This window comes from Cetorhinus maximus, chromosome 9 (genome assembly GCF_964194155.1).
Source record: "Cetorhinus maximus chromosome 9, sCetMax3.hap1.1, whole genome shotgun sequence".
In the NCBI taxonomy this organism is placed as follows: Eukaryota; Metazoa; Chordata; class Chondrichthyes; order Lamniformes; family Cetorhinidae; genus Cetorhinus; species Cetorhinus maximus.
This window is the reverse complement of record NC_135887.1, coordinates 80,469,995-80,482,143: the sequence shown is the minus strand read 5'-3', so window position 1 is coordinate 80,482,143 and position 12,149 is coordinate 80,469,995. Positions and strand designations below refer to the sequence as shown.

The 12,149-nt window shown below is 48.9% G+C and overlaps 1 protein-coding gene across 2 annotated transcripts in view; it reads right to left on the bottom strand.

The window, feature by feature from the left end:
• Positions 1 to 1,355, bottom strand: part of mrpl23 (mitochondrial ribosomal protein L23) — a 31,828-nt gene extending 30,473 nt beyond the window's left edge. The window contains exon 1 of one of the 2 annotated variants that reach the window (XM_078548941.1): positions 1,259 to 1,355. In XM_078548941.1, coding sequence (XP_078405067.1) covers positions 1,259 to 1,275 — 17 coding nt within the window. In that variant the 5' untranslated portion in view covers positions 1,276 to 1,355. Of the gene's footprint in view, positions 1 to 1,096 lie in introns of both variants that reach the window. The other variant, XM_078548942.1, reaches the window with a different exon arrangement.
• Between the last annotated feature and the right edge of the window lie 10,794 nt (positions 1,356 to 12,149).

The following is a 12,149-nucleotide window of genomic DNA, read 5'->3' as shown; positions in this document are numbered from 1 at the left end:
GGGGGGTGTGGGGGCAGAGGAGGACGGGGGGTGTGGGGGCAGAGGAGGACGGGGGGTGTGGGGGCAGAGGAGGACGGGGGGTGTGGGGGCAGAGGAGGACGGGGGGTGTGGGGGCAGAGGAGGACGGGGGGTGGGGTGGGTGGCGGAGAGGAGGACGGGGGGGAGAGGAGGACGGGGGTGGTAAGGGGACGGGGGGTGGAGACGAGCGGGGGGGTGGGGGGTGGAGACGAGCGGGGGGTGGGGGTGGAGACGAGCGGGGGGGTGGGGGGTGGAGACGAGCGGGGGGGTGGGGGGTGGAGACGAGCGGGGGGGGTGGTGGGGGGTGGAGACGAGCGGAGGGGTGGGATGGTGGAGACGAGCGGGGGGGATGGTGGAGACGAGCGGGGGGAGTGGGGGGTGGAGACGAGCGGGGGGGGATGGTGGAGACGAGCGGCTGGGTGTGGGTGTGGGTGTGGAGACGAGCGGGGGGGGTGGGGGGTGGAGACGAGCGGGGGGGTGGAGACGAGCGGGGGGGTGGAGACGAGCGGGGGGGTGGAGACGAGCGGGGGGGTGGAGACGAGCGGGGGGGTGGAGACGAGCGGGGGGGTGGGGGGGTGGAGACGAGCGGGGGGGTGGGGGGGTGGAGACGAGCGGGGGGGTGGGGGGGTGGAGACGAGCGGGGGGGTGGGGGGTGGAGACGAGCGGGGGGGGGGGTGGAGACGAGCGGGGGGGGGGGGGTGGAGACGAGCGGGGGGGGGGGTGGAGACGAGCGGGGGGGTGGGGGGGTGGAGACGAGCGGGGGGTGGGGGGTGGAGACGAGCGGGGGGGTGGGGGGTGGAGACGAGCGGGGGGGTGGGGGGTGGAGACGAGCGGGGGGGGGGGGTGGAGACGAGCGGGGGGGTGGGGGGTGGAGACGAGCGGGGGGGTGGGGGGTGGAGACGAGCGGGGGGGGGGGTGGAGACGAGCGGGGGGGTGGGGGGTGGAGACGAGCGGGGGGGGGTGACGGGTGGAGACGAGCGGGGGGGTGGGGGGTGGAGACGAGCGGGGGGGTTGGGGGGGGGGGGCGGAGAGAGAACAGACGGGGGCAGTAATTTCACTTTCCAGATTTTTTCGCCACCTTCAGAGTTTTGGGCCTCGGGATCCGGGGCCGCTCACGTTCCGCATCCCGAGCTCCGGGTAGCTGATATCGACCGACCGGGCTGTGGAACAGTAACCCGTGTGGTGGCTTCGGAAACCCAGCGCCGGCCCCTCTCTGACCCACCCTCAGCTCCTCACTCACATCACTCTCCGCGCCATCGCTCCCTCTCTGTACCCGGGACTCAGGCTGCAGCTTCGAGGCCCTCATTCAGCCGCTGCCCCCGCCCTACGCAGCGGAGCCTGGCGGCACCAGTTAGCATTACATCTCTAGCTTCACAGATAAAGCTATTCTTCTTCTATTTCTTTCGATTCAACAATCTTTACAAACACTGTAACACTTTGGCACAATTCAAAGTCCTTGAACATGTAGTCACCTCCCAAATCCATGCCCATCTTTCCTGAAATGTTTTGTTTGAATCCCCTCATCCAGTTTCTCCCCTTGCCACAGTGCCAAACAAATGTCACAAATGTCTTCCTTTTTCCCTCATAGTCTTTCTGGACCTGTCTGCAGCTTTTGACATGCTTGACCACATTATTCTGTCTGGAGTACATGATTCTGTCAATCACATGTGTCTTGCAAGTCGTCAGTCAGTCCTCTGCGCATGGTCCTGACATTCCAGCTTACCAACCGAAAACTTGGAATCTTTTTATTTCTTTCATTTATTTTCCTGGTGTGATGGGTTCTGTCTATTTGTTAAGCTCTCAGCACCCATTGACGTTCTTTCCATCCACCTCTCAATTCAAACTGGACCAAATCAGTATCTCTGGTCCAACACTATGCTCCACTACACAGGTGAATAATTTGTCCTTTGAGGAGCTTGACACTGCTCAGACCCCTATGTCAGAACATCTTTACCTGCTGGGGGAATTTCAATGCAAGAGTGGGCACAGATCATGAGGCATAGCCCTCCTGCCTCGGACTTCATGGCCTGGGAAAGATAAGTGAGAAAGGACAGAGATTATTTGAGCTTTGCTGCTACCATGAGCTTTGTGTAACTAACAGCTTCTTTCAGAACATGGTTTCCTGGAGACATCCAAGATCAAGCAATCAGCCCCGGCTGGACCTGATCATCATCAGACGTGACTTTCTGAACAGCATTCTCAATGTAGGCAGCTAGCACATCGCTGACTGTGATAGACAGGTGTGCACTCAGGTGAGGATGCAACCCTCAAAGCCTTTTCATTCAAATTAAATGTGCCATCCTTGTATCAATGTCAGGCATAATGCCTACCCAGATAAAAATCAACAGTTCCCTGACTCAATAAAAATGGTGCTCTCTGGCATTCCCACACAGAGTGCAGAGGGGAAATGGAACATAATTCAAGACGTAACCTATAATACTGCATCTCAACATATAGGAAGTAAAAATCAAAAAATATTGACTGGTTCAAGGTTAACATCACTGTGATGGAGCTTGTCATATAAGCCAAAAGGTCCGCTCTCATTAATAACGAGAGATCTGAGTGAGAAAACTCGGAATGCACTAAGAGCTACTCAAAGTAAAGTCCAACAGGATGCTAGGCAGTGCACCAAGACCACTGATTAATACTTGCCAGAATATCCAGATGTCCTTCGACACAGGAAATGTCAGAGGCATGTTTGAAGGGATCAGAAAGGCAACAGGTCCATCAGAAAATAAAACAGCTCCATTGAAATCAAAGGCAGGGGAAGTCATCACCAGCTTTAATAAACAGTTGGAGAGATGAGTGGAACACTACCTTGATTTGTACTCTAGGGAGAACGCTGTCACCGAAGAAACTCTAGACACCATGGAAAGCCTGCTTGTCTGGGCAGAGCTAGATATCAAACCCACACTGGAGGATCTTAGCAAAGCTATTGACTTGCTTGTGTTATGATCCCAGCTGACGTTAATACTGAACAAGTCAGATCCCAGAGTGAAACCTGGCTTGATAGAGCCTGACATTTTTTTAGAAACTGTGGAGGAAACATAGAAACACAGAAACTAGGAGCAGGATTAGGCCATTCGGCCCTTCGAGCCTGCTCCACCATTCGATATGGTCATGGCTGATCCTCTATCTCAACGCCATATGCCCGCTTTCTCTCCATACCCCTTGATGCCCCTAATATCCAAAAATTTATCAACTTCTTTCTTGATATGCTCAGTGACCCGGCCTCCACAGTCATCTGTGGTAGAGAATCCACAGGTTGACCACCCTGTAAGTGAAGAAAGCTTTCCTCATCTCAGTCCTAAATGGCCTGTCCCATATCCTGAGACTGTGGCCCCTGGTTCTAGACTCCCCAACATCCTCCCTGCATCCAGTCTGTCTAGCCCTGTTAGAATTTTATACATTTCAATCAGATCCCCTCTCATTCTTCTAAACTCCAGTGAATACAGACCCAGTCGAACCAATCTCTCCTCATACGACAGTCCTGCCATCCCTGGTATCAGCCTAGTGAACCTTAGCTGCACTCCTTCTATGGCAAATATATCCTTTATTAGGTAGGGAGACTGAAACTGCATGCAATACTCCAGGCGTGGTCTCACCAAGGCCCTGTATAACTGCAGTAAGACATCCCTACTTCTGAACTCGAATCCTCTTCCATTGAAGGCCAACATACCATTTGCCTTCCTAATTGCTTGCTGCAGCTGCCTATTTACTTTCATTGACTGGTGTACAAGGACACACAGATCCCTTTGTACATCCACATTTCCCAATATATCACCATTTAAATAATACTTTGCCTTTCTGTTTTTCACACCAAAGCGTATAACTTCACATTTATCCACGTTATACTGCATCTGCCATGTATTTGCCCACACACACAACTTGTCTAAATCGCCCTGAAGCCTCCTCACAAATCACAACCCCGCCCAGTTTTGTGTCAACAGCAAACTTGGAAATATTGCATTTGGTTCCCTCATCCAAGTCAGTTATATATATCATGAATAGCTGGATTCCAAGCACTGATTCCTGCAGTCCACCATTAGTCATTGCCTGCCACCCAGAAAAAGACTCATTTATTCCCATTTTCTGTTTCTGTTACTGAACAAATTCACAGGAGTCTGCTGATGAACTTTTAACACAAAGCATAAAATATTTATGAAACAAGAAAAATGAACTACATTACACCAGCAAAGAGATTGGAAAGATCTCAATACAAACACAAGAAGATGCTTCAAATTCACACTATTCCTTTATGCCAGCAATATCTTCAGAGACACATAAACCAATGGAAAGTTACCATTAGTTTGACACAAAAGCTCCTCACTTGGGACAGGCCCAGTTGCAAACAATTTCCTTACAGTCAGTTACTGAGCATTCACTAGATGCTTCTTCACCCAACTCATATCTCTCCCTGAGACATCCAAAAACCACACTCTAAACTCACTGTTTCTTCAACTACAGAGCAGACAAAATAAGGTCCCTAAACTCAGTCCTCCAGTAGCACCTCTGCTAAACTGATAAATTTACTGAGTATTATAACTGACTATTCAGTTAACCACAGTCTTGTAGTTTTTCTTACCAGAGAGCTTAAAATCCCTGTCCTCTCTCTGTGACACACACTGAACTCCCCCGCTCTGAACTCCTGTCTTTTTCTGTGTCTATGTCCCTAGACCACTGTCGCTAGACAACAGTAAAGCATTTTTCTACTTTGTGTTTTTTCTGCAGAATCACTAAACTTTTAACCCCTTTTAACCCATCTCTTTAACTTCAAGGGTCGTAAAACTCATTAAAATGTGTATATACAAACAAACTCCTTTTTCTCAGGAGCCTATCCAGACTCCTAGGCACCATGGCTCACAAACAACCAAAATGAAACTAAAACCATATATTCAACTTAAAAATTATGCATTGTTCATATCACTATGGACAAGCTCCAGATGATAATGCTATACTGTCCGAACTCACCAAGCAAGGGAAACTGGCACTACTGCAGCACCTTTACAAACTTCCAGGATTTCTATGATGCAAAGATTGTGACTCTGTACAAGAACAAGGGTGGCCATAGTGATTGCAACAACTATCGAGGCATCTCCCTGCTGGTCATCATGGGGAAAGTATTTGCCCATGTTGCCCCTTTCAGAATGCTGATCCTGACTGAACACATCTTTCCCCAATCCCAGTGTAGTTTCAGGACTGGAAGATCTACAATTGACATGACCTTCTCAGTCCGGCAGCTGCAAGAGAAATGCCATGAACAGAAGAGATCACTGTGTATTGCCTTCATCAATCTCAGCAAGGCATTCGACCCTGTGAGCAAAGGCGGTCTACTTAACATGCTGGTAAAAACTGGGGGCTGCCCACTGAAGCTGCTCAATGTGATCTCCTCTTTCCATGACAACATGTTGGGTAAGAGCAGCTATGACAGGGAACCATCAGAACCCTTGGAAATCTGCAGTGGGGTCAAACAGGGTTGTGTTCTGGCATCAACTCTCTATGGTATAAACTTCTCTTTGCTGCTGTCGCATTCCTTCATGTCATCTACAGAGGGTGTCTACTTACATACCAGAACTGACAGAAAGCTGTGCTGCCCTGCTTGTCTGAGATCCAAGGCAAAGGTACACTAAGTCCTCATCAGGGAGTTGCTTTATGCTGACGATGCCGCAGTAGCATTCCGTACTGAGGAACACTTTTAGTGGCAAATGGACAGACTCTCTCATGCATGTAAAGAGTTTGGTTTGACCATCAGCATCAGGAGGACAAATGTCATGATCCAGGGTGTTGCCATACCACCATCTATCTGCATTGACAATGTGATGCTGGAGGTTGTTGATAGCTTCACATATCTAGATTCCACAATCACCAGCAATCTTGATGCTGAAATCAACGCACAGGCATCACAAAATCTGCAGCTGTTATGTCCAAGCTGAGTAAGAAAGTGTAGAACAACAGCAACCTGATTGAGAACACTGAATTGCGATTCTATCAGGCCTGTGTCCTCAGTGCACTCCTCAGCAGTGGTGAGACCTGGACAGTATATGCTAAAAAGGAGAAAAAGCTGAACAGCTTCCCCCTTCGCTGTCTCAGACATAACCTTGGCATCTCTTGGCACCCACTCAGAGATATGGAGCGTGCTAATTCCATAAGTAAATACTCATTGCCAAGCTAATGACACATGCACTGGCTCTGCCACGTTCAACAAATAGAAGACAACTGTATGCCTAAAGGCCTTCTGTATGGTGAATTTGCGACCTCCTGGGCATTCAAACCTCCACTACAAGGTCAGCTGCAAAATGAGATATGAAGGTGACAGATATTGACACTGACAACCAGGAGACAGTTGCTGACAGTCGTGTACTCTGGAGGCTGACTGTTTGGAGGGGCATTGGAAGAGGCGAGCAGAAATGAAAAGCTCGGCTGGCTGAGAAGCGGTCCCAGAGAAAACCGAGGCCAGTGAATCATGCACCTTCACAGCCCACTGTCTTCCTCTGCAGCAAATACAACAGAGACTGCCATGCCAGAGTGGGGCTCCTGAGCCAAACTTAGCAATGCTTAACACAGAGTGGATGGCCACAGTACAAACCATCATCTGATGAGACAGAAGGCTGCCACAGAAACTTGAGGTCATTCAAACCTCTACTGCCTGTATCTTAATTCGCACCAAATACTGTTCATCCATCACCCTTGTGCTTGCTGACCTACATTGGCTCCTTGTTAAGCAACACCTCAATTTTAAAATTCTCATCCTTGTCCTCAAATATCTCCATATTCTTGCCCCTCCCTATCTCTGTCATCTCTTCCATCTCCCCCAGTCCAACAACCTACTGAATGTTTGCAGCCCTCTAATCCTAGCCTCTTGAGCATCCCTGTTTTTAATCATTTCACCATCGCTCCCTAAATCTCTCTGCCTAGTTACTTCTCTTTCCGCTATTAAGACGTTCCTTAATACCTATCTCTTTGACTAAGCTTTTGTCCATCTTCTATAATATCTCCTGTTGCTCAGTATCAGACTTTGCTTGATAACACTCCTGTGTAACGCCTTGGAACATTTTATGATATTAAAGGCGCTATATAAATACAAGTTGCACTTATTTGTGCTTTCATGAGATGATACATAGAGAGTGAAGGGCCATCTGGGGACTACACATTGTGATGGTCAAGAAAGAACTTAAATTCAGATAGCACCTTTCATCACCTCAGAATGCCCCAAAGTGCTTTACAACCAATGAAGTACTTTTGAAATGTAGTCACTGTTGTAATGTAGGGCAATGCAGCAGCCAGTCATGACCATGGAGAGTGACAACACTTGATCTGGCCCTAGCAAGCATCAACTCAGACTGGCACCACACATACACTAGAGGCTAAACCAAAGGATAGATCGTCACGTGGTTAATCACTAGCTACAAGTCAGCAGGAGCTAGAAAGAATGCCACAAGATGCCAGCTCATCCATGGGCAAGATCACATACTAGGTCTGCTGTAGCAGACTCTGATGCTCACTTTGCGGGCCCAGGCTACCGAGGAAGGCTGGTGGACATACACTAGGAGATGCTAGGTACATTGGGCAATCTGCCAGCGAGCTTGGTTCAGAGCATGGAACAATCCAGTACCAACTTGTGTTCGGGATTCATGCAGAGTAGGAATGTCATTCTATCCAACCTGGACCAAGGGACCAGCTCCATGAACACAACAGTGGCACCTACCATGATGGGGTTTCTGCTGACATCTCTGATAGTTTCCATGGCAACTCATTTGTTGCTATGGAAGCTTAGACAGCTGTCACCTTAGCTCTGGATGTCAGGGTTGACAAGGACTTACAGAGTGTCACATCATTCATGTACTCTGTTCTTGCATAGAGCCCTAGGCATGATGAGGTGCAGTCCCAGGAGAGTGGCCTTGGCTCCATTTCACAGGCAGTTGCTGTCCTTCTTCAGCATGACCAGATGCCTGCTCACCTGTAACCTATTCTGCCAGTACTCTTGTTTGTGCCACACAGTCAACTGGGCTAGACTTCCCAGCCCACACACGGATGCAGCAGTCTGCATCCAGGCCATCAAAGTCCAGAATTGGTCCAAGTATATTCAATGGAATCTCAGCAGCTTTTGTTCTCCCAATCTGAAGCCATTGGGGAAACACTTCATAGAGTACTAGGATAGGTAAACAAGCAGAGAGTTAGGCTCTAAGATATTGCACAAGGGCGATTCACAATTATTTCTGTTAAGTATTAGATACAGATGTCACTGGGTCATTTGATCATTTTTTTAAAAAGCAATGTACTGCCGATGCTGGAAATCTGAAACAAAAACAGAAAATGCTGGAAAATCTCAGCAGGTCTATCAGCATCTGTGGAGAGAAAAACAGAGTTAACATTTTGAGTCTGTATGACTTCTTCAGAGCTAAAGAGAAGTAAAAATGTGATGAAATTTATACTGTTCAAGGGGGGTGGAGCAGGTGAAGCTGGATAGAAGGCCAGCGATAGGTGGAGGCAAAGGCAAGATTGACAAAGATGTCATGAACAATAGGACAAAGGGGTTTTAATGGTAGTGGTACTGGCTAAAGGAGGTACTTTATGGTGGCATTAAGGTAAGAAAGCAGAATGTGATAATAGCAGGACAAGGGTAAGCACTCTGGAAAGAACAAGTGACAGATGGCCCTTGTGGGGGTGGGGCAGGGAGAGGGAATGGTGGTGGGAAAAAAGATCGAAAATAGGATAAAAGGTGGGGATAAAATAATGAATAAAAATGAAAATAAAATAAAAATAAGTGGATAAAAATTTAAAAATAAAAATGAATATTGAAAAAAGGGTTGAGGATGGAGGACAGAGTTCATAGTCTGAAATTGTTGAACTCAATGTTAAGTCCGGAAGGCTGTAAAGTGCCCAATCGGAAGATGAGGTGCTGTTCCTCCAGTTTGCATTGGGCTTCACTGGAACATTGCAGCAGGTCAAGGACAGACATGTGGGCATGAGGGCAGGGTGGTGTGTTGAAATGGCAAGCAACAGGAAGGTCTGGGTCATGCTTGCGGACAGACCAAAGGTGTTCCGCAAAGCGGTCACCCGGCTGGCATTTGATCTCTCCAATGTAGAGGAGACCGCATTAGGAGCAGTGAATGCAGTAGACCAGACTGAAGAAGAAGCTTCACTTGAAAGGAGCATTTGGGCCCTTGAATGGTGAGGAGGGAGGAGATAAAGGGGCAGGTGTTGCACCTTCTGCGATTGCATGGGAAAGTGCCATGGGAGGGGGATGAGATATTGGGGGTGATGGAGGAATGGACCAGGGTGTCCCGGAGGGAATGGTCCCTACGGAATGCCGATGGGGGCGATGAAGGGAAGATGTGTTTGGTGGTGGCATCATGCTGGAGTTGGCGCAAATGGCGGAGGATGATCCTTTGAATGCGGAGGTTGGTGGGGTAAAAAGTGAGGACAAGGGGGATCCTATCATGGTTCTGGGAGGGAGAGGAAGGTGTGAGGGCAGAGGCGCAGGAGATGAATTGGACATAGTGGAGGGCCCTGTTAACCATCGTGTATGGGAAACCTTGGTTAAGGAAGAAGGAAGACATCTCAGAAGTGCCGTTTTGGAAAGTGACATCATCAGAACAGATGCGATGGAGGCGAAGGAACTGAGAGAATGGGATGGAGTCCTTACAGGAAGCAGAGCGTGAGGAGTTGTAGTCGAGGTAGCTGTGGCAGTCGATTGTAATGAATATTGGTGGACAGACTATCACCAGGAATTGAGACAGAGAGGTCAAGGAAGGGAAGGGAAGGGAAGTGTTGGAGATGGACCATGTGAAAGTAATGGAGGGGTGGAAATTGGAAGCAAAATTGATAAATTTTTCCAGGCCCAGAAGAGAGCATGAAGCGGCACCGAAATAGTCATCGATGTATCAGAGAATGAGTTGTGGGAGGGGACCTGAGCAGGACTGGAACAAGGAATATTCCACATACCCCATAAAGAGACCGGCATAATTGGGGCCCAATAGGGCACCCATAGCCACACCTTTTATTTGGAGGAAGTGAGTCAAGATTAAGGAGGAATTGTTCAGTGAGAGAACAAGTTCTGCCACATGGAGGAGAGTGGTGGTGGATGGGGATTGTTCAAGCCTCTGTTCAAGGAAGAAGTGGAGAGCCATCAGACCATCCTGGTGGCAGGGGGTGTAGGTGTAAAGGGACTGGACGTCCATGGTGAAGTGGAGGTGGTTTGGGCCAGGGAACTGGAAATTGTTGATATGACGTAGGGCATCAGAGGAATCGTGGATGTAGGTGGGAAGAGACTGGACATGGGGAGAGAGAAAGGAGGCAAGATAAGAAGAAATGAGTTCCATGGGGCAGGAACAGGTTGACACGATCGGTCTACCAGGACAGTCCTGTTTGTGGATTTTGGGGAGGAGGTAGAAGCGGGCTGTCCGGGGTTGGGAGACTATGAGGTTGGAAGCTGTGGAGGGAAGATCTCCAGAGGAGATGAGGTCAGTAACAGTCATGGAAACAATGCTTGATGTTCAGTGGTGGAATCATGGTCCAGGGGGAGGTAGGAGGAAGTATCTGCGAGTTGGCGCTCAGCCTCTGCAAGGTAGATGTCAGTATGCGAGACAACAACAGCACCACCCTTGTCGGCAAGTTTGATAACAAAGTCAGGGTTGGACCTCAGAGAACAGAGTGCAGCAAGTTCAGAAGGAGACAGGTTAGAGTGGGTGAGAGGAGCAGAGAAATTGAGACGGCTGATGTCACACCGACAGTTCTCAATGAAAAGATCAAGAACTGGTAAGAGGCCGGAGGAGAGGTCCAGGTGGAGGGAGAATACTGGAGGCGGGAGAAAGGATCCATTGAACAGAGGGAGGACTCCTGCCCAAAGAAGTGAGCACAGAGACGAAGGCGGCGGAAGAAGAGTTCAGCATCTTACCGAGCCCGGAATTCATTGAGGTGAGGGCGTAAGGGTATGAAACTGCACCTTTTGCTGAGTACTGAATGTTCAGTATCAGAGAGGGGAAGGTCAGAGGGTGTGGTGAATACACAGCAAGGGCTGGGATTAGAAGACAGAATGGGGATAGAGGGACGGGAAGGGGTGGAGGGTCCTGGATAGACGTTGGTGTTGATGAGTTGTTGGAGCTTGTGTTCCTTAGCACCTGAAAGGAAGAAACAAAGTTTCTTCTTAAGGCATCAGATGAGGTACCTTAACAAGGCCTTGGTGTTAGCATTTATATTTCTTGTGAATTAAGAGTGAGATTGGTAAAGTTTTACTGAAAAAAAAGCAATTGAATGGTGGTATGTGGACAGTGAAGATAAGGATTGTGGAACTCTTAGTGTACTGGAGTTGGAAGGGTTGGTTCATGGGAAGCATTCTCAGTTGTTCTAAGATCTCTGGCAGCAAGGGTTGGTTTTGTTGCTTTTTCTCTTCATTTCATTCATGCCCCTGCTTCTATTCCTTCACTTGCTTCTCCATCTGCTGCGTCTCTTAATGCCCAAGTAATGTTAAGCACTGGTTCTTCTTGATGGAAAAGTTGCAGAGCGTACAGCAGATGTTCACAAATCAAGTTACCTGCTTAGGGTTGTACTGCAAAGCTCCTTTTTGTATTCATTCAGAGGGTGTGGGCTTCACTGGCTGGGCCAGCATTTATTGCCCATCCCTAGTTGCCCTTGAGAAGGTGGTGGTGAGCTGCTTTCTTGAACCGCTGCAGTCCATGTGGTGTAGTTACACCCACAGTGCTGTTAGGAAGGGAGTTCCAGGATTTTGTCCCAGCAGCAGTGAAGGAACGGCGATATATTTCCAAGTCAGTATGGTGAGTGGGAACTTCCAGGTGGTGGTGTTCCCATCTATCTTCTGCCCTTATCCTTCAAGATGATAGTGGTCGTGGGTTTGGAAGGTGCTGTGTAAGGAGCCTTGGTGAATTCCTACAGTGCATTTTGTAGATGGTACACACTGCTGCTACTGTGCGTCAGTGGTGGAGGGAGTGAATGTTTGTGGATGTCATGCCAATCAAACGGACTGTTTTGTCCTGGACGGTGTCCAGCTTTTTCAGTGTTCTAGGAGCTGCACTCAACCAGGCAAGTGGGGAGCATTCCATCACACTCCTGACTTGTGTCTTGTAGATTGTGGACAGGCTTTGGGGAGTCAGGAGGTGAGTTACTCGTCACAC